This window comes from Enhydra lutris, unplaced genomic scaffold, assembly GCF_002288905.1.
Source record: "Enhydra lutris kenyoni isolate GAN:26980312 unplaced genomic scaffold, ASM228890v2 scaffoldscaffold5, whole genome shotgun sequence".
NCBI lineage: Eukaryota > Metazoa > Chordata > Mammalia > Carnivora > Mustelidae > Enhydra > Enhydra lutris.
The window spans coordinates 7,620,941-7,645,676 of record NW_019154089.1 but is presented as its reverse complement, the minus strand read 5'-3'; the positions used below and the strand labels follow the sequence as shown (position 1 = coordinate 7,645,676).

Sequence of the window (24,736 nt, the reverse complement as noted above, 5' to 3'; positions counted from 1 at the left end):
GTTGTAACACAGCTTTAACCCTATGTCTAGTGGTTTCCTGAGTTCTGTGGGTCACTCCAGCGAATTACAGAACCTGAAAAAGTAGGATAATCTTTAGAATTTGTAGCCAACAGGCCAAAAGTGAGGTCAGACTGGGAACCCTTGAAATTTGCAGCTCATGTCCTAAGTGAGGGCCGTCTCGTGGAGGCCATGCACTTAACCTTAAGTATAACCCAATTCCGAATAGTCAGCGTTAGAAGTCATAGCACTGAGTTTGGCAAACTCGAGCCACAGTCCATCAGAAGGATCCAAAATATAGTCACAGGGCCTTCCTCATACACTTACCTGGATCCTTTCCTTCACAGAGCGCAAGGCACTGTAAAAGATCCAAAGTTCAGGAACCACTTAGCAGTAATCTTTTCTATGTGACCTGAGGAAATCAGTAGGGAGAGGAAGGTCAGAAAGCAGGGGAAGGGAGTGGACAGGATAGAGAGGAAAAAAGCTGAGTGATACTGGGCCACAGGAATCCTGCTCCACCTGAGAGAGCAGCAGGGGCCACAGGAATTAGACTAAGGCAGCAGGGCTGGTTGTGGGCCGTTGACAAAGACAACCAATTTGTAAACCAGGAAGATTATGGTTCTTTTTCCAATTAGCTGAGGATGGATTTAAATTCCATTTACAAAGTGGTCATTCCTGACACGTTGAGATAGACAGGCTTTGCCGAGGGCCCCTGCATTGCTGAGGACCTGTGGGTCCGATATGACCCAGACTAAGTCCCGCATCATGGCATCAGTCTTTTGCCAAAGTCCTAAACCTGAAGTAATGGCATGCCTGAGTGCTGGGATAGGAGAGAGTCTGTGCCAATTACTCTCCTTCTACCTAGAGAAAGAACCCCAGGTCAGCTTTTCCACAAGAGGAGAGTTTCCAAGATGCCACCCATACTTGGAAGAAGCCAAGCTGAAACACTATTCAAGTCAAACTTTCTTGTTATTACTCTATCTTTCCCCAGGAGGACTGCACTAAAACAAATTCGGACACCTGTGGCCTCTTCCTTCTATGCAAACAAAAAGCCAGCAGCAACCCCAAGCTGATAAGATTAATCTAAAGAACAAATTATGGTGTAATTTCCTATGCTGATACTTTGTAGTTAATTTTAAAAAAAAGGTTTCATTTTCCTATTGGTATGATTTCACAGGAACATTTTACCTGTTTCTGTGAGGTATTTTTTCTCCTGGAAGAGAGGTGCTGATTGGCCCCAAATGACTGACAACCTGGTGTAACGAAAATTTCCAATTTCCCTCATTTTCCCTCAGTTTCAGCAATTTTAAATCTATATATAGAGATATCTTTGTCAGAATTGCATTGTGAGCCTCTCCTAGTAAACTGATTTGCCTCATATTGTCATTGCAAACAGAGATCTATTAATGGGTCTCACCTCCCAACTGATTCCAACTCTGGTCTGCTTACTAGCACTCACCGGCACTTTCATCCACGGACATAACTTCAGTATTGCCATTAAGGAGATCATCAAAACATTGAACATCCTCACAGCGAGAAACGTGAGTAAGCTATCAGGCACCATCTCTCCAGATGTTCTGGAGATGCCGTGGGTACTTCTTAGACTATGAGAAGAGCACCACAGCGTCCAGAGAAGTTGGTGGTTGGTGGTTGGTGACAGCCAGGGAGCAGAGTGGAGATTTCTCTGCAGGAGCTTTTTTGTCCTGAGGGATGGTAGGAAGTTGGCTTGGTTCGAGGAAGGAGGGCCGCCCGGCCAGGATGTCCCTACACAGTTGGAAGTGACTCTGTCTCTTGCCCTCTCGTTCTGGGCCAGGACTCGTGCATGAAGCTGACCATCACCGAAGTCTTCACTGCCCCAAAGGTAAGAGCTGTTCCGGGGTCTGCTTTGGCATGTGAGTGGCTTGGGAGAGGAAAGCCATCCACAGGTGTTCAAACAAGAAACTTTTTTTTAACAGAAAGTGAACAGACCCAAACTAACTACAGGGTGTTAGATGTTTTTAAGAATGAGAATTCTGATCTTTACTCCCAAGCATGTTTTAGTGTTTCTGGTTTCACTTGATTTAGAAGGTATGTAATGGAAAGCTTGGATTTTTGTGATCCTAATTCAAATCCTGGTCAAGGAACAGGACCTCTTTTCCTCCTATATCCCAGCCTAGTACCTGGAATACAGGAGGTGCTCAATAAATGCTTGTTGAAGGAAAGTTTTTCTGGCCTGCACATTTCTGAAAAACCAAATGGTGTCACAAATAGAGATATGGAGATTACAGGTCGAGGGAGCTTTCATTTTGTCTAAGAGACTTCCTATGGCAACAGAGAAGGTATCGCCAGAGCCCCTCCTTTTCCGCAGCCTGGTCACCTAACAACCCACTAGCTTGGGGGGCGGCTCTCCAGAGACCCTCGGCTGCAATGTCCTGCCAAGCCCTTTCCAGCTTGGTCCGGAACTGCCCTACCATGTGGGGTCCCACACATCCCTGGCCCTGGCTGCTTGGGCATCTCGCCTTTCTGCCTCTTGTACCGTCTCACCCCCGCCCCCTATCTTTAGTGGGAGGAGACAGATTTGACAGCTGATAGTGCATTTTCTCTGACAAACATATGACTACAGCCATGTCAATAGGTTTGTGCACATCAGTTCCTGTTTTCATGGAAACACAAGACTGAGAATGAAAAACCCAAAGCTTCAATTTGCCAGTGGTCTTCTAACCGCCTGCTTTCCACGCGGACAGCGGGGACGGGGTGGCCAGGGGGCAGCTGCGCAGGTTAGCACAGCCACATCCCAGCACCGGGGCCACAGAACACACCGTCCTACTTTGTGAGGAAAACTGTTCCTTGGGCTTTGTCTGGACCACCTCATTAAAGATGAGTCCAGGAGTCCTATAGATAATACTATGTAATATCATAAGACAATCATATATATTATGTAATATTAATACATAACATACCATATTCTTTAATAATACATATTATATAATTTTATCCTTTAGAATCTCATCCTGTTTCAGACTCTGTCCATCAGGAGGCTGGAAGGATTTGGAGATTATATATACACATAGAATTATATAATATATAAATATAATCTATTAACATTTTATATACATAGCAAACAGCCAGGAGTCCACTGGGCTGTGCCCTGGCTTCTCCAGATGGCACCATGCTGCTGAGAGGGCTCTATCAAAGCCAAGGGCTGGGCCCCAAAGTGAAAAGTGTCTTGAAGTGACATAGTTTGTGGCTTTAGCCACAGTTATGCCATTAACTAGCTAGGTGGTCTTTGGCCAGTCTCTGTATCTCCTTGTGCCTCAGTTTCCAAATATGAAGATATGAAAGTGATTTTGAAAGTTGTTGGAATCCAGTTCTTGAGTTAGTGGAAAGTGTTACTGTAAAATGATATAACTCTTGGTTAAAGGCAAAAACTGGTTATAGAGGAGCAGTAATTCTAAGAAGGGACCGGTGGCTAGAAAGGATCCAACTCTCTGTGACTCCAGTCTGGGCCAGTTCTAGAATACTCATCCTCACCAAGGTGCAGGCCAGGCCGCACCCCCTTTCTGTTGTTCATGGCCATCCTCTTCATCAGTTATCACATCGGCTCTCACTGCATGGGTAGGCATCTGCTGAAGCAAGTCCTCGCAGTCCTTCTTTCCTCCTGTCTCACTGGCCTTCCTCAAACTGCTTCTATTCCTCCTGAATTACCAATCTCCTTCCATTCTTTCTTTCCCTCCAAGATATTACAGAATAAAGAAAGATATTACCGTATAAAGAATATTACAGATATTACAGAAAAAGGAAAGGCTGTTATTTTCAAAACCCACCAAGGAGGTTATGTGGCAGGAAAAGTTACTTCCTTGTGTTCCCAAAGAAGGACACCTTTCCAAAATCCAATGTATCAATTTTCTTTCTTTGGGGGGATCAAGAATTCTATTACCTCCAAGTCAGGTGGGATCCTGTTCTTGGCAGTTGCTGGAGACAGTGAGGATCTGAGTCCTGGACTTCACAGGCAATGCTTGCCCAGTATCTCTGAAACTAAGGTGGTCTAAGAAAGAGCAAAGTGGAAAACAAGCAAGCTGGCCGGTCCATGACGGATTTCTTGGGTGGACCATTAGTGGGAGGTATTTCTACCTTTCGAAAGAGAGCTCGAATCATGATCCCTCAGAGTTCTTTGCCAACCCTCAAATTCTTTTTTTTTTTTTTTTTCCTAAGTAGAAGTAAAAGACTTTCTCATGTATAGTACTGGCTCACTAAATTTGGGCCGAGGTGGGGATAATGAGTACAAGATCATGAGGACTAGATGTTTATGGCCCTAAGTGAAGTTAGTCAAGAACCATGTTAGAAATCTAACAGCGTCTCTGCCACAGGAGAAGCCCTAGATGCTGTTCTACCCTTTGCCGATGTTACCTTGATAAATGGGCTTCTTTCTAGCATAAGCCTAAGTTCCCCTTTTCAACCCTTAACTGCAAGGTCCGCTAGGCCATCAGAGTGTGCGCCCGAGCAAGGATACCCTCGCGCAGTGAAAGCTGGACGAGCAGACTGGCAGCCATCAGTACGGTGCAGGACCCTGTAGCTGCAATTCCAATGGAACTAAAACTTTAAGTTCTTCACAAAAACTACCTGGAGAGTTGGTTCTTTTAAAGTTTTTTTCCATTTGATTTAAACTCTTTTCAATTCCTATTTTATCCTAATTGCCTTTAGAAACACCTTAGAAGAATCTGTCTAGAGGGTGTTTTCCTGTATTATAAGGCCATATACTCAAAACTGAGGCAGTTTAATTTCTAGGCTCCAAGCCAAAGTTTCAGAAAAGTCGCATGAGATTTTGATGAAAAAATAAGCAAAGGAGCTCTTTTTGGTCTTCTTGAACCTCATTGTTCTCTCTCCAGCAGCACAGTTATCTGCCTAGATGTGCACAGCCAGCTAGTGTCTGCCTTCCCACTTGGCTTCACCACCTCTGCTCACCCATTACGCTCCAAAGATATGGAGACTGATGGGGTTTCTTGACTCTCACAGCCGAGACACTGGTGTTGCTCTTAAACTTCCAACTACAATCAGAGCCCAGGAGAGCTCTTAGCTGGTTCATTAAGTGCATGTCCTTCCAAAGGCCTTGCCAATGGGCCATCAAGGCCCACAAGGGAACAGGGAAGTTTTTGTAGCCTAGGGTTCTAGTCCCTCAGTCTAGGTCTAGATCTTCCTGGAAAAACCCCTAAAATATAAAATGCACTTCTAGAATTTAGCCTAAAGAAATTAGAGATGAACACAAAGATTTACACAAATGACTCACTGCCACTTTACTTTACTACCCAATTGTGGTACAAATATGCCGCGTGGGCTCCCATGCAGCTCTCAATCCCGTGTTCTTATATACTACTCAATGACTTAACGCTTGTACTATGTATTGTGTTAAAAGGCTAAAAAACAGATCAACAGTTGGTCCTCATTTTTTTAAAGAAATATTTTTAAAATGAGAAGATATTTATCAAGATATCAACATTTATCTCTGGCTGTTGGGATTGAGAGAATGCATTTTTGCTGAATACATATTATCTTTGCAGTAAACATATATTACTTTAACAATCAGAAAAAAAATATGTAAGAACTTTAAAAATTGCCCCGACAGTACTTCTCATCTAAATCCCCTGTTGGTTTATGTTAATGTACATTGTGACTCAGGGGGTCTAGGGGGCAGGCATGTGATTCTGCATTTCTAACAAGCTCCCAGGTGATGTCCGTGCTGCTGCTTCCTGGACCACACTTTGGGTGGCAAGGGACTCACAGAGGCTGGAGGCAGCTTGATCTGAGCTGGATCAGGCTCAAGCTAAGACCACTCTCCACACTCCATGACTTTGTTCTTCAGTGCAAAGTGAGAGGACACACCAGGCCTGATTCAGACTGAGTCACAATACCTCTCCCAGGTTCCCAAAAGAGCTGTTTTCCCACCTGTACATTCCCTCTTCTAAGAGAGGAAGAGCCATGTGGCCAAACACATATCTGGCCTGCCACCATTCCATAGAGGTTCTGCCATTGCACTTCCTAGGCCAAAGGCCTCTTCCAGAAGCTGTGTCCATAGTCCAGCTCAATCGCACCCTTTCCCAGAAGTTTCCTCTGATCTTGCACCTAGCCCTAATCTTGGCACACCTCTCCAGCTCTATGGGCAGATGTCTCCTCTCCTTACATGGACTCTGAGCTTTGCACACACTGCCATCTCCCACCATGGGGTAGGCTAAATGGAGAGCACAGCTCAAAGCACCAACATCCAGGCCACAGGATGGGCACTCATTTATTCAATAAGCATGTAGGATTTCCACGGAAACCTGGACTTTAAAACCTTACAGCAATGAGACAGAGCATAATCTGATGGCAAGCTAATATAGGCTTGCCTGGTAGAGAGAAACAGACCTAGATCAGGGGCAGAGATGGATGGTTCTGGACTTAAACCCCCCACTCTGTCATTTACTAAGCTGAGTGCCTTTACTCAGGTAGCCTTTCAGCATAACCATCTAAGGGAAAAGAGAAGTTTGCTGCATTTGTAGGTAATGGGAAGGGGTGGTTTACTGAGGCCAGCAGCCTTCATTCACATGAAGGGAATATCTGAATACCTGATCCACAGTGAGAAAACTCACTTTCTCTACTTGCCCTCCTGAAAAGAAGCAATCACAGGGAAAACAGTCATGTTCCAGATAGAGCTGGCATATAGCTAACTGTGGCATTTCTCTTTCTAGAACACAAGTGAGAAGGAAATCTTCTGCAGAGCTGCAACTGTGCTTCAGCAGCTCTCTACACACAATTGCTCCAACAGATTGCTCAGAGGACTTCACAGGAACCTCAGGAACATGGCAAACACGGTAAGCTCAATCATGCCAACCACTTGGCTCCTGACAGACAGCAGCCTAACTTCTAACCGGTCCTCCTTAAGAGTCTTAATACCCTTGATTAATTAACCCACTCGTTGCCTTGGCAACGAGTGCAAGGTGCTGTTCTAGACACTAGGGATACAGTGCCTGCTCTCACAGAATGTTCTAGTGGGGGAGTTAGAAAAGCAAACAAACATGTAGTATTATGTCCAGTAGTGATAAGTGCTATGAAGAAAAATAAAGGAATAAAGAATATAGGGGTCACGAGGGAGAGGGCTGACAGTTGGTGACATTATCTGAGCAAATATTTGAACTAAGTGAAGGAGCAGGCTACATGACTAACTGGGAAAAGAACATTCCAGGCAGAGGAAATTGCTGTGTGAAGGCCCTGAGGTAGAAATGAAGTTCACATGTTCAAAGATCAGTAGGAAAGCCAGGGTGGCTGTATCAGATTGAACAACGGGGATTTTAGTAGATCACACATGGTCTCTGGTTTCTACCCTAAGTGTGCCAGGATTCACCCACAGGGTTTGAGCAGAACAGAGACTACAGTCTGATTTATGTAATCTAAAATGATCACTCTGGCTGCTGTGTGGTAAACAAATTGACTAGGGCTAAGCATAGAAGCAAGCTACCCTACTGGGAGGCCATCACAGTAATCCAGGTTGGAGGTAATAGTGATTTCAACAGACTGGGAGCAATAAACATTAGATTTGGGATGTAACTATACATAGAGCCAGAAGACCCACTGTGAGGGGTGAGGGAATGAGTAAAAGGTGGCCTCTCGGTTCCTAGCCTGAGTCTTTTGGGAGATGGTTGGTGCCTAGAAAACTGGGCGCAAAGCAGAGCTGGAGGTTGAGCACAAGATCAGGAGTTCAATTTATCAATGCTAAGTTTGAGGTACCTCTTGGATAGCCAAGGGGAGATGCTGAGATCGTAGGAAAAGTCTGAGCCTTTGGGGAGAGGTCAGAACTTGTGATATAAAATGAAGAGTCCTCAGAAAGACGTTATTTAAAGTCCTAGATCTGAATGACATAGAGCAATTCAAGGACAGAGGACTGAGCCCAGAAGCACTCTCACAGGGGTTAGGAAGAAGAGGTCCAGTAAAAGAGACTGAGAAGTAGCCAGTGAGGTAGGAGGAAACTGAAGGGTGTGTAGTGCCCCAGATAGCAAGTGAAGAAGCTCTTAGTAAGGAGAGATCCAGTGTGTCACAGGTATCGGAAGGTCAGGTCAGATGAAGATGAGAATGGCCAAGGATCTGGAATGATAGCCTGACTGGAACAGGTTCCACAGAGAATACCAGTGGGGAGTGAAAAGAAAGGGGCAGTGAGTACAGAAAACTCTTTTGAGGTGTTTTGCTATTAGACTGCAGAGAAACAGAACAAGAGATGAAGAACAGGAGTGAATAAGGAAGTGGTGGGGCATGTATCCAGCATGTTAATACACCGGGGAATAGTCCAGTAGGGAGGAGACAATTGATAGTGTAGGAAAGAAGAAGAGCCCAGAATAGATGTTATCTAGTGCCAAGTGGAAGAACTGGGAAAATTCATCCCCTTGCTGAGCTTGTCACCCGATTTCTAAGAGAAGGTAAAGGAATAGGGATCTGACACTGCACTTGTTCTGTTTCTTTTAATTATCCTATAAAGTAGGCATAATTGTCCCCATTTACCAAGAGAGGAAAGTGAAGCTTTTATAAATGAAGTAGTTCATCCTAAGCAATGTAATTAATAAACTGACAGAGCTGAGGTCCAGACTAAAGCAGTGACCTGGGGTAGGTAGCTGGAATCCTTTTTACCCAAGGTGCTGTCAAGCTGGAGGATTGCTCTTTACGGGCAGGAGGGCTAATGGAATGAATCTCTCTCTCCGCAGTCCAGGTGGCCACGCAGAAGGCCTAGTATGGCAGCAGGCAGGTCTGAGCCTCCCCCTCATGTTAGATCCCTAGGCAGAAGCTAGCTGTGGCACACCTCTCCAGTCTGCGGCACCCCCAAAGGTACACAGTTAGTGACCATTTCTAGGGGTTTATTAGCACGCATAGAAGATGAGTAAACCATGCTGGCCTCATTGCAGAGACAGACTCCCAATCAGACTAGACTGGAGGCCCTGCTTGTTTGAAAGAACTGTCTGGGTGGCAAGTGTCAGAGAAGACTTGACTCAAGTGGACAGGCATGAAAGACAGACTCAGTGACTTAGCAATGAAAGCTAATGAAATGTTTCCTTTGCAGACCTGTTCGGTGAATGAAGTCAAGAAGAGTACACTGAAAGACTTCTTGGAAAGGCTAAAAGTGATCATGCAACAGAAATACTACAGGCACTGAAGCTGAATATTTTAATTTATGAGTTTTTAATAGCTTTATTTTTAAAATATTTATATATTTATAAATTATAAAATAAAGTATATGCAGAATCTAACAGCATGGATGTCACTTCAATGGCATCGGCTCTATTTACTGGACAACTTTTGAGGAAACCAATTTAATTTACTAGGAGACTAAAATTGGTATAGAAGTAAAAGAAGAAAGACTGTTCCCCTCTCAAGGAGTTCCCCTTCCAGATGGGGATGTAATGCACAAAGTGATTAGAGAATATGAGGTCACACAGGACATACATGATAGGAGAGCATGCACACTGGGTCCATGAGTACCACTAACTACCCACTAATGCTGAATAAAAAAAAAAGCTGTTAACTAGATGCCTAGAACAATCCTCCCCCACTGGCCCATAGCTGTCACATTGAGTCTGTGCAGTGGGGAATGGAACTCCAGCACACTACATGGCTCTGCACTGAACAAGATTTAAAGTCCCGATAATGTAAATTCCCTTGATTTTCAAGTCTTAGAACCAACAAGTAGACAAAGCACAGACAACCTGCTGTAATTATAGAAGACTGTGAATGCTATCAACCTGATCCTATAGAAGGTCCAGCTGCCTCTTCCGGAGACAGCATCTGTAGGCATTCAGAACGGTCCAGCGTTTGACAGGTCATCGTAGGTTGTCCTACAATACAGTCTCTACCAAAACTGGGCTGTCCCAAACCTCTCGTAATAGAATTGTTTACCTTTAGACCAAGAAAGTTGGGAAAGTACCAAATCTGCATGTGGTGTGGGCCCAGACTGACTTTGAGGAGTTCAAGCAGAGAGAACTTAAAGTCCTTATGAGATTGTATGAAGCGAAAAAACAGGGGCACCTGGGTGGCTCAGTGGGTTAAAGCCTCTGCCTTCGGCTCAGGTCATGATCCCAGGGTCTTGGGATCGAGCCCCACATTGGGCTCTTGGCTCAGTGGTGGGCCTGCTTCCTTTTCTCTCTCTCTCTGCCTGCCTCTCTGCCTACCTGTGATCTCCATCTGTCAAATAAATAAATAAAATCTTTAAAACAAAAAAACACGTCAGCAGGGCCTATGGTGGTTCCATGTGTGCTAAATGTGTTCATGACAGGATCAAGCGTGCTTTAATTATCGAGGGACAGAAAATCGTTGTCAAAGTGTTGAAAGCACAAGCACAGAGTCAGAAAGCTAAATAAAAAAAATAAAGCTTTTTTGAGTAATAAAAAAATCAAAAGGCTCTATAAAAAAAATGTATAGCTGAAAAAGGTTGACAGGTAAAAGCAGAAGAAAAGAAAGTTAGGGCACTAATACCCCCAGCTCACTTGGGGAAGGGATTAGTTGAACAACACTGTCTAAGGGTGATGGAGTAAGAACAAGCGATTTAAGTATTCAAAACTCCACAGGTAATACAAGGCCTAAAAATAATTCAGTATAAAAAATTTGGAAGGGGTAGGATAAATGAGATAAACCCTCACTTTTCAATAGGTAAATTTAAACACATAATATCTAACGTTGGAAAATCAAAAACTAGTTGGAAAGAGTGGTCATTAGATGATGGCTGTGGTAGCTGGGGATGGGTACCTGGGAGCTAATTGTACTACCCTGCTTTTATGCACATTTTTAAGTTTTCATGACAAAAAGTGTTGGGTGGGGAGAAACCCATAGTAAGTGAATTGAGAAATCTTAGCTTTGGAATTAGGCTAGTAGCCACCATAAAAACTACAAACAAAAAAGGAAAGATGGTTTGTTGAGAATAAGACTTGGAATAAGGATTGGTGAAAGCAAGACAGAAGGCTGTTGGCTTTCCATGTTAAGTCTGTGACCATGTGCATAAATGAGAAAATGTTTTTAAAAATTAAAGAACTAAACTTAAAAAGGCAGATGTTAACAAATATTGGCGAAGATGTAGAAAAGTTGGACCCCTCATATATTGCTGGTGTGATAGGGAAATGGTGCAGCCCCTTCAGAAAACAGTATGACAGTTTCTCAAAAGGTTAAACAGGGTTACTATACGACCTAGCAAATTTAATCCTAGGTATCTACCCAAGAAAACTGAAAACTTATATCCGCACAAAATACTCTACACCGATGTTCATCACATTATCCATAATAGCAAAAGAGTAGAAACAACCCAAAAGACAATCAACTGATCAAAGAATAAACAAAGTGTGGTATTCCCATGCAACAAAATACTACTTGGCAGTAAAAAGAAATGAAGTACTGATACACACTATAATACGGATGAGTCTTGCAAGCACTAGGCTGTGAAAGATTTTATACACACACACACACACACACACACATAAATGATACATAATGGAATATTACTCAGCCATCAAAAAGAATGGAATCTTGCCATTTTCAACAAAACAGATGAACATGGGGAGGGAAAAAAAGAGAGAAGCAACCTCTAAGAGACTCTTAACTACAGAGAACAACCTGAGGGTTGATGGAGGGGCTGGGAGTGGGGAGTGGACCAGATGGGTGATGGGCATTAAGGAAGGCACTTGTTGGGGCGCCTGGGTGGCTCAGAGGGTTAAGTCTCTGCCTTCGGCTCAGGTCATGATCTCAGGGTCTTGGAATCAAGGCTATCTGCTCAGTGGGGAGCCTGCTTCCCTCCTCTCTCTCTGCCTGCCTCTCTGCCTACTTGTGATCTCTGTCAAATAAATTAAAAAAAAAAAAAAAAAAAAGGAAGTCAGTTGTTGTGATGAGAACTGCACATTTCTGGAACCAATATTACACTATATGTTAACTGGAATTTAAATAAAAATTTGGAGAAAAAACAATAGAGGTAAAAAGTAGAATACTGGTTGCCAGGGGCTTGTGGGGGATGGAGGAATAGGGAGCGACTCCTAATGGACACAGGGCTTCTTTTGGGAGAGGAAAATGTTCTCATCATAGATAGTGGTGACAGCTGTGTAACTCTGTGGATATATGAAAATCCAGAGTTGTATACTTGAGAAAGATGAATCTGATAGTATATTAGTATACTTACAGTACATAACTTAATAAAGCTGTTATTTTTTTTAATTAAGAGGGTAAACACAAGGGGCACCTGGGTGGCTCAGTGGGTTAAGCCTCTGCCTTCGGCTCAAGTCATGATCTCAGGGTCCTGGGATCGAGCCCCACATCAGGCTCCCTGCTCTGCAGGGAGTCTGCTTCCCCCCGCTTCTCTCTGCCTGCCTACTTGTGATCTCTGTTTGTCAAATAAAATCTTTAAAAAAAAAAAAAAAGAGGGTAAACAGATAGTGGCAAGTTGTTGAAACTTGCCTTTTGAAGCCATGCTCTCTGCAAGAATATGGATCTAGTAACAGTGAATGAGCGCTCGCGTTTCATCCTCGCTTACACGTATGTGACAAAAATTAATACTAGTACTAAAATTATACCAAAACATGTAACATCTTTTTAACCCTTTCAAAATAAGGGAACAAATCAAAAGCTTAAATTCTCACCCTGACCACAGCCAGTTTCACCCTGCCCACATAAAATACCAGCATGCCAAGGGCAGCAAGTAACTAAGAGAGTCATGGAGCCTTCTAAGGCCAAGCTGAGTACTTTAGTTTCCTTTCTTCTTTGATTGATACTCATTTGCATACAATGGCTAATGTGAGCTGTAGTCTGCCACAGGATATGAGTTGTGGGTTATATTTGTGTACTAGGCCAGGATGGTAAGAGGAAAGATTGTTGGGAAGGAAGATTTACAAAGGGCCATCGGAAGGACAGGCGGGCTCCAGGCAGGTCTGTCATAAGCTTAGTTTCGATGGTTAAGATGCAACTAACAGTTCTATTTACTTCCGGACGGGTGGTTCTGGGCTCTGTATGGAAACACCCAATAATAAGCCCCTGAGCGCACCCAGAGAGCGAGAGTACATGAACCGAAGACACACATAAAAAGAATAAGTAAAGAAACGGGGATTAAGTGAAAACTGAGACAATCGTCATTTAAGCACATTCATTTAGGAAACTGGGCAGCAGCCAATGTTTCAGGGGGAAGGGGAGAGACATGTCTCTGCCTGGCCTAGTGACACACAACAACGTCTGAACCACTCCCTCCCTGCCATCAGCCATCTACACCTTTTGCCAATGAATGTATTGTATCTCTGGCATTAGTAGCTAAAAAAACACTTACTGAATAAATGAACGAAGAAAACATGTTTCACTCAAATCTATGGTTGAATGTCTTTTGTTGAGCATTCTTGGACCACAGTTGGGAATGCATTGGGGGGTACGACTCTTGTTGCTCCTGGTTGGTCCACGCCAGTGACCCTCCCCCACATGTTATCTTGGTGAGCCTCTCAGGGTGCCCAAATCATCTGAGAATGGGGAACTTCAGGGCAGAGGGCAGTGAGCACCTTTCTCACATAGCACAGTACATCCGGCCTAACAGCACACAAGGCGAGCCCCTCAGTTCCTACCAGCTTCCATGGAGAGCAAGGCACATACCTTCTCTGCTCCTGGAATGGATTCCTGAGTTCAATTCATCAGCGCCAGCTGGAGTTCCGCTTCCAGGTGGAGAACTAAACCCTAGTTCGCTATCATGCCCAGCACTTTCTTAACTGGGTTTGCCCCGAATACTCATTTTCTCCTCAGCTCTCCACAGTGCAGTGCTTCTCATCCAGCCTTCCAGTTAGCTTCTCCTAGCTGCACTTTAGGCACTCAACCCTCTGTTCCCTATTTCTTACTGGCCAGTGCTAAACCTAACACATGATGTTTTGTGGGCTGGAGGCATACCTGGGTACCTGCTAGGCAACCTGAGTAAAGATAGCGAGGGAGCCAGCTGAGAAGACGGCACTGGGCTCCTCTGGCTCAGGACCAAGCGAGCCTCCAGGGCCCAGGTATGCACATCACCATTGTCCCAGCCTCCATCTAGCTATTCCTTCACAGCCTTTCCACAAGCTATTTCTCTACAACACAAATGATGTGAGGGACCCACTTCAAATCCCTCTGTGGCTTTCCATTCCCTACAGAAAACTCTTTCACAGTAGGGTCCTGGCCTATCACTTTCCTTTTCAGGCTCATCTGTCCCGATGGCCTTCTGCCCTATGTCCAACATCCTACCTATGCCCCCAGCAAGCCAAAATTCATGTTACTCCTGCTGCCCAGCATGCTTTACCCAATTTGTTGCAACACCTCCAAAAGCACTTCCCCTGGGAAGAAGCCTCTTCTGACCTTGTGGTCAGGTAGATATGTGCAAGATACCATCTTAGCTGCTTGGGAAGAACACTGGGTCTGGCCACTCACCATTCCCACACCTGAACAACAGCCCTCAATGTGCTGCGTTGGCATTCTCATTTCCAGGGTCACTTCTCCCTCCTGAGGGAGGCTGTGAGCATTGCAGAAACCTTCTACCCAGTACCGTGTGGGCACCTAGTACCGCGTAGGCACACAGTGAACACAGAAGACTCCAGTGACGGAGTGGCACAATTCGTGATGGAGTAGAAATCAAGGCCAACATAATATTTCTGTAATGACTCTGGTACTTTTAGGTTGGGTTGGGCAATATCCTCTCACTAAGATTAGCATCAACTCCGAGAAGTATTTTATGCAGTTGTAAAGTCCCAGTTAAATTCCTTTGTACCACTGGAGAAATAAAGCCTTTGATTAAAAACTAAAATTTCCCCAGCCCTCTGAAAAGGAGTGGGGGAGGGGAGCAGGTGTGGAAGAATGTGTGATCTGTCATATTCTTTAGTCAGAGCCATAAACGTGTTTGGGTAAGACAAAGTGATGTTCTGATAACGTTGATAAAAGTAACTTGAAGATTGGGTCACAGGAAGCCCAAGATAAATGCTGAGAGGAAACAGGTTCTTTTTGAAGTAGCCTCTTCATAATCATTTTCCCACACATTTGTTCAACTTCTGAAGGAGGACTGAAGACCTGATTTGCTTTGCAAATGAAACAGCCTAAGAGTGAGACATTCAGCTACTGTTTTAACAAATGTGTTTAGAGGCTCCTCCAACACACTTTAAGTTTAGGCTGTGGCTTCAGGACAGTTCTGGCAAGCCCTGGCTAACTGTGGTCCCCTAGGCTGGTCCTCGGCTAAGTTTTTTGCTTTGTTTTGTTCTTGTACTTGATTTTTTAAGAGAGATTTCTCCAGGGTCTTCCTTGGGACAGACAGTGTCCTCAGCAGCATCCTGACCACACGGGTTTCCTGCGGGCGCACCTTAGTGGTATGGCTTGGTGAAAGTGTCGGAGCTCCAAAACTCGGCTGGGGAGGATGGGCAGAGGATGCGAAGGCGGCACTATTTATTCTCTTGCTTAGGCCATGGCAGGCCTTTCATCTCGTTTTCATGTTCCACACACTGGAGGAGTGTGACCTAAGTTAGCAGTTGGGAAGAGGAAGAGAGCAAGCCCCAAAAGGGCCAGAGGAGTCTCCTATGCAAAAAGCACATTTAAGTCCTCTGAGACTTGCTGACGAATCAAAACTTCTCAGTGTCTGCCGTGACTCTCTTAAGGCCACCCAGGATGGAGCCTGCTAATTAATAAATATCTGTTACAAGAATACATAATTAACAACAATTCAAGCAATGTTTTGTTTTGCAGATTAAGCTCATTCAAAATTTCTGGAAGAGATCATGGTATCTTAGCACTAAGAAATGTCTCCTTTTACCTTTTAGTCAGATATATTTTATATACATGCCTCTTTAAGTTTCTGTTCTCAAATACTAAGTGAAAAGGATAACAAAATTTGGATAAAAATATTTTTGGTAAAATAAGTTGTTGTTGTTTTTTAAGAGAGAAAGAATGCAGTGTGGGTGGGGGGCAGAAGGAGAAGGAAAGAGAATTTTAAGCAAGCTCCATGCCCAGCAGAGAGCCCAACACAGGGCTCCATCACATGACCTTGAGATCATGACCTGAGCAAAAATCAAGAGTGGGACGCTTAAATGAATGAGCTACTCAGGCACCCCAAAAATAAATGCTGTAAATTAGAAGCACATTTTACTTTTTTAAAAAAGATTTTATTTGAGAGAACACTAGAGAGAGAGAGAGAGAGAGAGAGAGAGAGAGAGAGATCACAAGCACAAGTGGAGAGCAGAGGGAGAGGAAGAAGCAGACTCCCCACTGAGCAGGGAGCCCAGGACCCTGGGATCCTGACCTGAGTTGAAGGCTGACACTTAACCAACTGACCCACCCAGGTGCCCCAGAAGAAGCACAGTTTAAAACCTTTCTCCCAGGTTTGTGTTTCATAATGATTTCTGTTTTAAGACTCACAACATGAAATGCTTGGGGTATAAAATGACACAGGGATCTCTCAGCTATACAAAATTCAGATACCAAGCACAAAGACCATACCTACTAATATGAGGATGGACATAAACACAAGACAGTTCAGGAAAGAAGCAGACCACCACTACAGGTATTAGGTAAAGAATTTTATTTCTAACTTAACCATGCTGCATGTATACATACAATATCAATATATACAACTTGAACAAATACAATTTATATATAAAATACAATGAAGGTGTGGCTTTTGAAATTAATGCAACAAACTCATTATAAGATTTACAAGTTTGGCCAGTATACAGTATTATAGTAATCCTACTGAAGTTATTAATGATTTAAATTAATCAAACTACAGTATAAGTTGAAAGGCACTAGGAAGATCTATGTTTTCTAGTAGCATTTTAAGAACAAAGAATCACTAAAAAGAAAAACAAATGTATACACTAAGAACTGGGCAGACACTGGCGTGCTTAAATGTAAACTCTACCCATTCCTTAATTCACAGCTCTGTAAGAGAGGGATTTCCCTTAATATAAGAGCTAAAGGGAAAGATATTTTTAAAAGACTGAAAACAACAACAACCCAAAATCCATAATCTTAACTTTTAAAAACATGTTACAGATAAAGCAGCACTGCCTCCCTCCAAGGTAATCTTAAATTTCTTGCTGCAAAAAAGGTCCCCTTTTTCCAGAAAAAAGAAGACCTACCTTGGCAAATGGACTCTACTTGCCAGATAAACACAAGATGCAAGCCCCACCCCCATACCTTGATTAAGCCTTTATTTTAGAAGAATCTAAATAAGAATGGGGGGTACTACTATATTTTGATATTCTAATTATTAGTATATATAATTGAGGTTTTAAAACAGGGTTTATTAAAGAACATATCACAATTCACATTCTACCAAGGCTCCTTTTAATAAATAAACTTACTTTTTTAAATTAAAGAGAAAATACGCACTCAACAACCTATTTATATGTGACACTCATTTAAAATTTGCCTATTTATTTCAAATAATGAGGTTTCTTTATCTTTCGTTAAATTAACACTGAAGTTACAAAATATTTCATTTTATGGACAGAGACACAGCACACATGAAGAAACCACAGAATTGCTATGATTAAAGCTAAACAAATAGCTCTAAAGTCAGTATCCCACGTTTTCATATGGATATTCAAGCCTGACTTGAATATCTTGTTTTGGTATTTCATAAAATGAATATGTAAAATACATCGGGTATAATCAGTTCTAATGTAAATGTTTAAAAAATAAATAAATAAAGCGGCCTGTTTTGTAAATTCCTCAAGGCTTTGACTTTTTACAGGTTTCTTTTTGTTACTGCAGCAGAAGTGGTACAGAAAAATAAATCTAACATACTGGCTTGAATGTCCTATGTTTTAAATAAGCTTAAAGCAAAAGTTACCCCTATCCCACAGCAAAGGAAATACAATCAATGATATTTTAAGAGCGCTGTGTGGTGACAGATGGGAGCTACGCTTGTGGTGAGCACAGCATAACAGAGCAGGTGAATCACTATGTTGCCCACCTGAAACTAATTTAACACGATGTCAACTCAACTCAAATAAAAACAAAGTCATTCCTTTCCTATTAACTGGATGGTTAAAGGCTAGAAATAAAGACTTTTAAAAAGAAGTTGGCATCTGTTTTTTCTACTGGCAAAATTAAGATTTCTTTAGAGCAATTACTAATATTTCAATGTGCATCTACAATTGCCAAGATATTCTGTGCACACAAAGTTTTACAAGACACAAATTTACCTCTAGTTTTCACAGTACTTAAACAATGTCCCAAGGAAGTCATAAACTTCTAACTATCTTACACATTACAAAGAAAATGCTGCCAGTTAAATGCAATTCTTACTACCTAGAAAATATTCACTACACGCAGGACATTTAGTACACCACCTTTGGGATGCACTTTAAATTTAGAGACATATTTTTACCACCACCTCACAAGTACGCCATCTTTGCTCACCCGCACTCTGTACACAGCTTTGTGACTACAAACCAAAATTTAACCAAACTTACTAAAATACTGTTCACTTAGTAAATACTTACTTGAAGTCTCAAACTTGCAACCAATGGACTTCAGGGCTGATTACATAATTTTAAAACCCATGATTACATAATTTTAAAACCCATAAGTGGTTTAGGAGTAGCTAAACTTACAAAAAATTTAACATTTTGTAAGCAGCTAACACAAGAACAATTCTATTACAACTTATTTACTATAAAATAAAATTTCTTATTTTTAGAGGAATATACTCTAACTGGGAGTTGTCAATAAAAGAAATTCAGGGAAAAATATTTTCTTTTTATAAAATAGGAATAAAAACAAAACAAAGTGTTTTAAAGCCAAAGAATTAAAAGACATATATGTTTTCTGCTTTGGTTGCATTTTGTGAAAAATGGAGACCTTTCTCAGTTGGGAGATACAAAGCAATTTCCAACACAATTTAAAACTCAGACACAAGAAAGCAAGCATCCATTAGTCACACTTCAAAGTGAATTTTAGAAAATATACACATATGGGCAAAGATCAGTGACCAATATTAGCTTAATTTTCTGCAATTCTGACTCCTATCTACATACAAATTCAATGCTTCAAGAAAGCATAAAACCAGAACAAAAAAGGTGCATTTGACATGAAGAGGCAAAAAAGGTCAAGAGGTCCAGAAGAAACATATTTCCAGCTTTTGTATTTTAAACATGTATACTTCTAAAGAGTGACTGCTGAATTATAAAATTTTCTAAAGATCAGTAAGAGGAGTTATCTTATACTTAAAACAAAATGAATATTAGTATAAAAATTAGAACATTTTTGAACAGGCCAGGCGGGTATTAGGATCAAATAATGTCTTAGATATGCAGCCCACACATTCATATATGACAGCACAACACAGGACAATGAGATCTGCTACTTTCTGTATGCAAAACAGGGCTTACATTTTTCTTCTATTTTGATTATCTAGTTACCTATTTATTACAGCAGTTGAATAAATCACTAGCAGATTTATGTATATATTTAAACTGCAACTCTCTGTAGTATGAGCTCCTCGCCCAACTTGCCGGCACAGTACAAACTGGAGCACAATATGACAATTTGAAGAATTACCAGTTGTACAATTTTAATATGACATTAATATGTATACTAAGACTTACTAGGCAATTCATTAGTTCCAGTCTTACTCCATGACTTACAGCTTCCGTTATTTGAAATTACAGAATAGTCTTCAGGGTTTTAAGATTTTGTCCAGGCATAAGACTATCACTAATTTTTATTGTGACTTTAAGTCTGTAACATTTACTGAAGTAAAGAGTCAATTACAGTTTCAGGCTTTGCAGAACGCTTTCTGTTTAGAGGAGAGAAAAAGAAAACATGAATGCCTTCCTAGAAGACTGAATGCAAACACTTTACATTAGGTAGCAGGTAATACAGGGTGGCCATAAGGTCTAAAAACAGGCCAAAGTTTGCCATGTCTGACTATGTTAAGAGATCAATTAAAGCCCACCTTTTTAGGCCAGGGGAAGTAGCCTAAAGTAGGAGCAGGAGCACGGTACTCCACTCTCTCAACCAGAATGTAAGGGATTGAGTGGATGAAAACTTCTAAAACTGGACTAGACAGGCCAAGCCAAGTGGGCTGCATGCTTGTTAGACCCGAATCCCTTGATTATCTGTTATGGGCATGCTGAAGGTACGGATTCATTCAGTGAAAAAAAGAGACAGAAATCATCTGAAGTAACACCTTACAGATGATGTGCACATGAATGTTCTGTGTTCACTGGAGTTTTGCTTGGCACACTGAACTGTGCTTTTCTAATGAGGATATCCCATTGAACATTATCAGGTAAAGTAATGCAATACCAATAAGCCTTATGTTATGTATATTTACCTATGTTTACGGCCATCTATTTTCGTAATACATCTGTTTTCATAATACAGAAGGCTAATTCTGGTATGCAGAGAATAAATGTGGCTCATCTACTGTAGGTGAATTTTTTTATGTTAAACCACAAAATAAATATTTTTAAGTGAGCATTCTGAATGCTTATCAAATTGTTTGTTTTAGGTCCTTGTGGTTAAAAAAAAGAGTGACTAAAAACTATGAAATATGTAAATAATCTGGATTTCTGGCTCCTCCTTTGAAACAAGAAGATCCAGAAACAACAGGCCCTGTATTCCCCAAACTAACTAGGAACAGGGTAGTAGCCACTTACTTCAGACAGACCACTCTCCACTTTGCCCCAGTCCCAGCCACTGCCTATTTCTCTCCTATGCCAAGGCCAACCGCCTTGCCACTTATCATCACCCTTGCACTGTAATTTTTCTTGTTAACCACAGAGTTAATAGAAAAATATCTATTAAAAAATGGAGGAAATAAAAAGACCTAATGGGATTTCTGTTTCTGATTTCTTCATTCACTAAATATTACACACGTGGCTTCCACTGACATATGAAAAGTTTTTAACAACTGGCACCTAAATACTAAAAAAGGTAAAACCTTGTACACTTTTAAAATGCTGATTCCTCCTGAGTTTGACTATACCAAATTTATAAATGTTAGGTTATACCTATGATATGATGTAACACAAAAGTATTAAAACCATACAACTTCATCTTACATGTAACTCAGAAGTTTCTATATTCAAAGGCAGGGGGATAAATAAGCTTATTGTTTCCTATCATTTCAGGAGACCCAAGTATTACAATCAGTTTAAATAAGCATAATAGTACCTGATTTGGGAAGGGAGAGAAGAAATAAGCTTCAGCCCTGATTTCCCTGGGGTTGTTATGATACATAGAGACTACTCAACAGTTAAAACTGGCACTCAAAGGACAGGGAAAGATGGGCAGACAAATTTTCTTTAACTGATGACCGAGAAGGTCAAGGTTCTTGGGGCAATATTTCTGATAGAAAAGCAAGACAGCAAGTACAAGACCTTGGGAGTCGACCAGGCAAATCAATCAGCATCTCACTGGAAGAATTACATTAAAAATTACGGGATTAAGATAATAGATGACTTCTAATACATTTGGATATAACAAAGAAAATTAAAAATAAACTATTACTGAGGAGGGCTAAAGGAGTTGGAAGACTTAATTCTTTAGCTTTTACTTACTCAAATCATAACTACATAAGGACTCTAATATTTATTTAAATACATCTAAAATGTAGCAAATAGAGCTAAAATATTACATTAACTAAATTTCCTCTAAATGTGCTATTTTGAATATCCTGCTGCCTCTATTTCCTAGTGCTGAAAGGCCAGCCTTACCTTCTCCCTGTCTTTGGTCTTGCTTTCCCCTTCGAAGTCCATAACTAAATTTCCTCTAAATGTGCTACTTTGAATATCCCGCTGCCTCTATTTCCTAGTGCTGAAAGGCCATCCTTACCTTCGCCCTGTCTTTGGCCTTGCTTTCCCCTTCGAAGTACGTGGCCTCTCTAATTTCATCAAGGACTGACGGAGGCTCTCCTCTGTGTAGGCAAGATACACATGGGAAAGGTCCACTTCAAAGGGCTAAGTAAAGGAACAAACACAAAACACTCTTATAGGACTGATTTAAACCAGACGTGGCAGGAAGATGTAAAATACTGAACAAACTCCTAGAAAAAACCTGCAGAACAAAAGACCAAAGAAATGTCTAAGGATATCTTCTGCTAATGTCATTTGTCTCAAATGTATTCACCAAGGGGTGGTAAAGAAGAAACCCCGACACACTATAAATTCCTTTGTAGGAAACTGCTGCTCTTTTCCCTACAGCTGCTGCTCTCACTGATTCAAGTCAAGGACTAGCTTGGAGAAGTACAGACCCATTCTGGTCTCTAACTATTCCCCCCACAGCCTGGAGAGGTGGTAAAGAGTGCTCTGAAGCTGCCATGCCCCTTGTGTCATACAAAGCATAAGCCTGCCCTCGTGACTGAGGGGAGCAGAAACGTCTTCTATCACCCTTCTGGGGCTTCTCTTCCCAGGAGATCTGCCTATTTTTCAGCAGAGCTGATTAATTTATATCATATTGATAACACAATTTAGTGACCCACATTCCTAATAAAGGAACTGTAGTTATATTTAAACAAAAAAAAAAAGCATTCTCACATCTTTCTCTTTTTTATCCGGAGCTGGAGTCTGCTTTCTCATGTTATTTCCTGTGTAGGCAACACATTTCTCAAAAAAGAAGAAAAAGGGGAGGAAGGAAAAATGTCTTAATTAGCAGTTAATACTATAAATAAGGCAAATTATTTTGAGATATACTGATGTTACGGTCATAAAACATGCTCAAAATTTGAAGGCTGGAAAAGGGATTTTCAGGTCATACAGTCCTATGAAGCCCTAAACTATACCATTTCCCCTGAAAAATTTGTGTGTTACAATATAGTTAATTAGGAAAAAATCTTATCCACTCCTGTGGAGTCTCATGTGATTCATTCTCGGAACCATCTTTCTGCCCCTGTAACCGGCACAGATCCAGTCTATAGGCAACAGTCCGTAAGGATTTCATGAAAGGAAGAAGGTAATACTCACTAGCTGCCATTCCCCTATGTCTTCATTCCAATGGACGTAGTTTTCAATCATTTCCTTTTAAGAGTCAAAGATGGTCTACTTTTAATATTTAATAACATTTAAAATACTGGAAAATATTCACAAAACTAAAATATTAATATATTAAGTAAAAAAAGATGCCTTAAAACATTATATACGGCATTATAACTTTTTTATACATTTAAAAATACAGACTTTGAAAGAATACATATAAATGCTAGTAAACTATGTTCTTACACAAAAAGCAAGGAAAGAACATGAAGAACATGGGATTCAGGATGATGGTTACCTTGAGTTGGAAGAGGCAAAGGGATGGAAGACAGAAGAGGGAAACCATTTGGTTAGAAGTAGGACACTGTCATGGTATTTGCTTTTGTTATTCATGACAAGTTCACTACAAAATAACCAAAACAAACATACAGACAAAAACTAACCAACTAAATAAAACCAGGTCACTCAAAGACCAATAAGGAGAATGCACCATTAACCAATAATTAATTCTGTGCACCTGAGATCCAGAGGAAAAAAATATTTTCAGAAAAAAATCTTTAAGCTATATAGGGTCTCATTTTTTTGAAAAATCAGTATGTTAAGGTTTACTAAAATGTACTAGAAAAATGGAAATTTTGAGTAAAGAAAAAGAAAGGCTGAGATTTTAAAATTATACTAGAATTAAGAATCAGCATCCACCTGGAGATGGATGACAGTAATGATCGCAAAACACTGTGAATATACTTAATGTCACTGAACTGTATTGTTTTTTTTTTTTCTCTTTCAAGATTTATTTATTTTGGAGAGAGCGAGGGAGCTAGAGAAAGACAGAGGAGGGAAGGGCAGAGGGAGAAAGAGAATATCAAGCACACTCCCCGCTGAGCATAGAGCCGGACGCAGGGCTCAATCTCACAACTCTGAGATCATGACCTGAGCTGAAATCAAGAGTCAGACGCTTAACTGACTGAGCCACCCAGGTACCCCTGAACTGTATTCTTAAAAATAGTTTAAAAAGGCAAATTTTAGGGGGCTGGGCCGGGGAGGTAAGGGAGGTAAATTTTATGTCATGTTTATTTTATCATATACACCACACTATGACCACATAGACGCACACACACACACTTGGTATCCATAAGCAGGGAGAAAAATTAGCAAAGGAGTTTTGTTTATTCTATTTATAGGATTAATTATATTGAATGTAAAAATAGGACCTATACCTTGATTCTGAATGCAATTACATAAATCTAGTTTATTCCAAAGGGCTGAGAAATTCTTACTTATATACTCAGAGAATTATGTATTAAGTTAACAGCAGAAATGTGATGGCATTAATTCAAGAAAATTTTACTGTCAACAACTGAAATGTAATACTTACCATCAATTAAATTAGAATTTACATTCCTTATTTCTTCACCCCAGCCAGTGATGTAATATCTAAAACAGAGACCTTCCCTCTTACCTGATAATCTTGAGGTATGAAGTTATCAATGATAAGCATCTGAAGTCGGAGCTCCCGGCTAAGTTGTCGAATATTCTCCAGTAAGCCTTCAATTTCCCTTTGATGCTCCTGTTGGAGATCAGCCATCTACCAGAAAACCAATGAAATATTAAGGGCAAACAAGATTCTAAATATAAGACAGTTCCAACTGATATAGGCACTGGCCTAAGAAACCCTGTAAGAGCTTACTCAGTTCCTTCACAAACAATGGACAGAATGACACTACCCATTACTGTCTATTCCCGTGTTTTTAAGGTTGGAAATAGACACTATAGCTTAATAGCTAAAATTTTAGCTATAAAAATGTTTTTTC

At 41.0% G+C, this 24,736-nt stretch overlaps 2 protein-coding genes and 1 pseudogene across 2 annotated transcripts in view; 2 read left to right on the top strand and 1 right to left on the bottom strand.

Annotated features, from left to right (window-relative positions):
• Positions 1-1,337: 1,337 nt before the first annotated feature.
• Positions 1,338-9,239, top strand: LOC111141099 (interleukin 4). The gene is made up of 4 exons (XM_022493431.1): positions 1,338-1,538; positions 1,811-1,858; positions 6,699-6,821; positions 9,053-9,239. The coding sequence occupies exons 1-4, from the start codon at positions 1,404-1,406 to the stop codon at positions 9,143-9,145; spliced, it is 399 nt and encodes a 132-aa protein (XP_022349139.1). The 5' UTR covers positions 1,338-1,403; the 3' UTR covers positions 9,146-9,239.
• A 153-nt stretch (positions 9,240-9,392) lies between these two features.
• Positions 9,393-10,346, top strand: LOC111141062 (annotated as a pseudogene).
• A 6,161-nt stretch (positions 10,347-16,507) lies between these two features.
• Positions 16,508-24,736, bottom strand: part of LOC111141185 (kinesin family member 3A) — a 52,552-nt gene continuing 44,323 nt past the window's right edge. The window contains exons 15-19 of the mRNA XM_022493565.1: positions 24,385-24,510; positions 22,917-22,970; positions 22,491-22,559; positions 21,790-21,914; positions 16,508-19,747 (exon numbers count right to left, since the gene is read on the bottom strand). Coding sequence (XP_022349273.1) covers positions 19,699-19,747; positions 21,790-21,914; positions 22,491-22,559; positions 22,917-22,970; positions 24,385-24,510 — 423 coding nt within the window. The 3' untranslated portion in view covers positions 16,508-19,698. The remainder of the gene's footprint in view (positions 19,748-21,789; positions 21,915-22,490; positions 22,560-22,916; positions 22,971-24,384; positions 24,511-24,736) is intronic.

Excerpts from the sequence above, each read along its gene's own strand:
- LOC111141099 (XM_022493431.1), top strand. The coding sequence starts at position 1,404 with ATGGGTCTCACCTCCCAACTGATTCCAACTCTGGTCTGCTTACTAGCA. Across the intron at positions 1,539-1,810 it reads ACATCCTCACAGCGAGAAAC|GACTCGTGCATGAAGCTGAC; the intron begins GTGAGTAAGCTA and ends GTTCTGGGCCAG. Across the intron at positions 1,859-6,698 it reads AAGTCTTCACTGCCCCAAAG|AACACAAGTGAGAAGGAAAT; the intron begins GTAAGAGCTGTT and ends TTCTCTTTCTAG.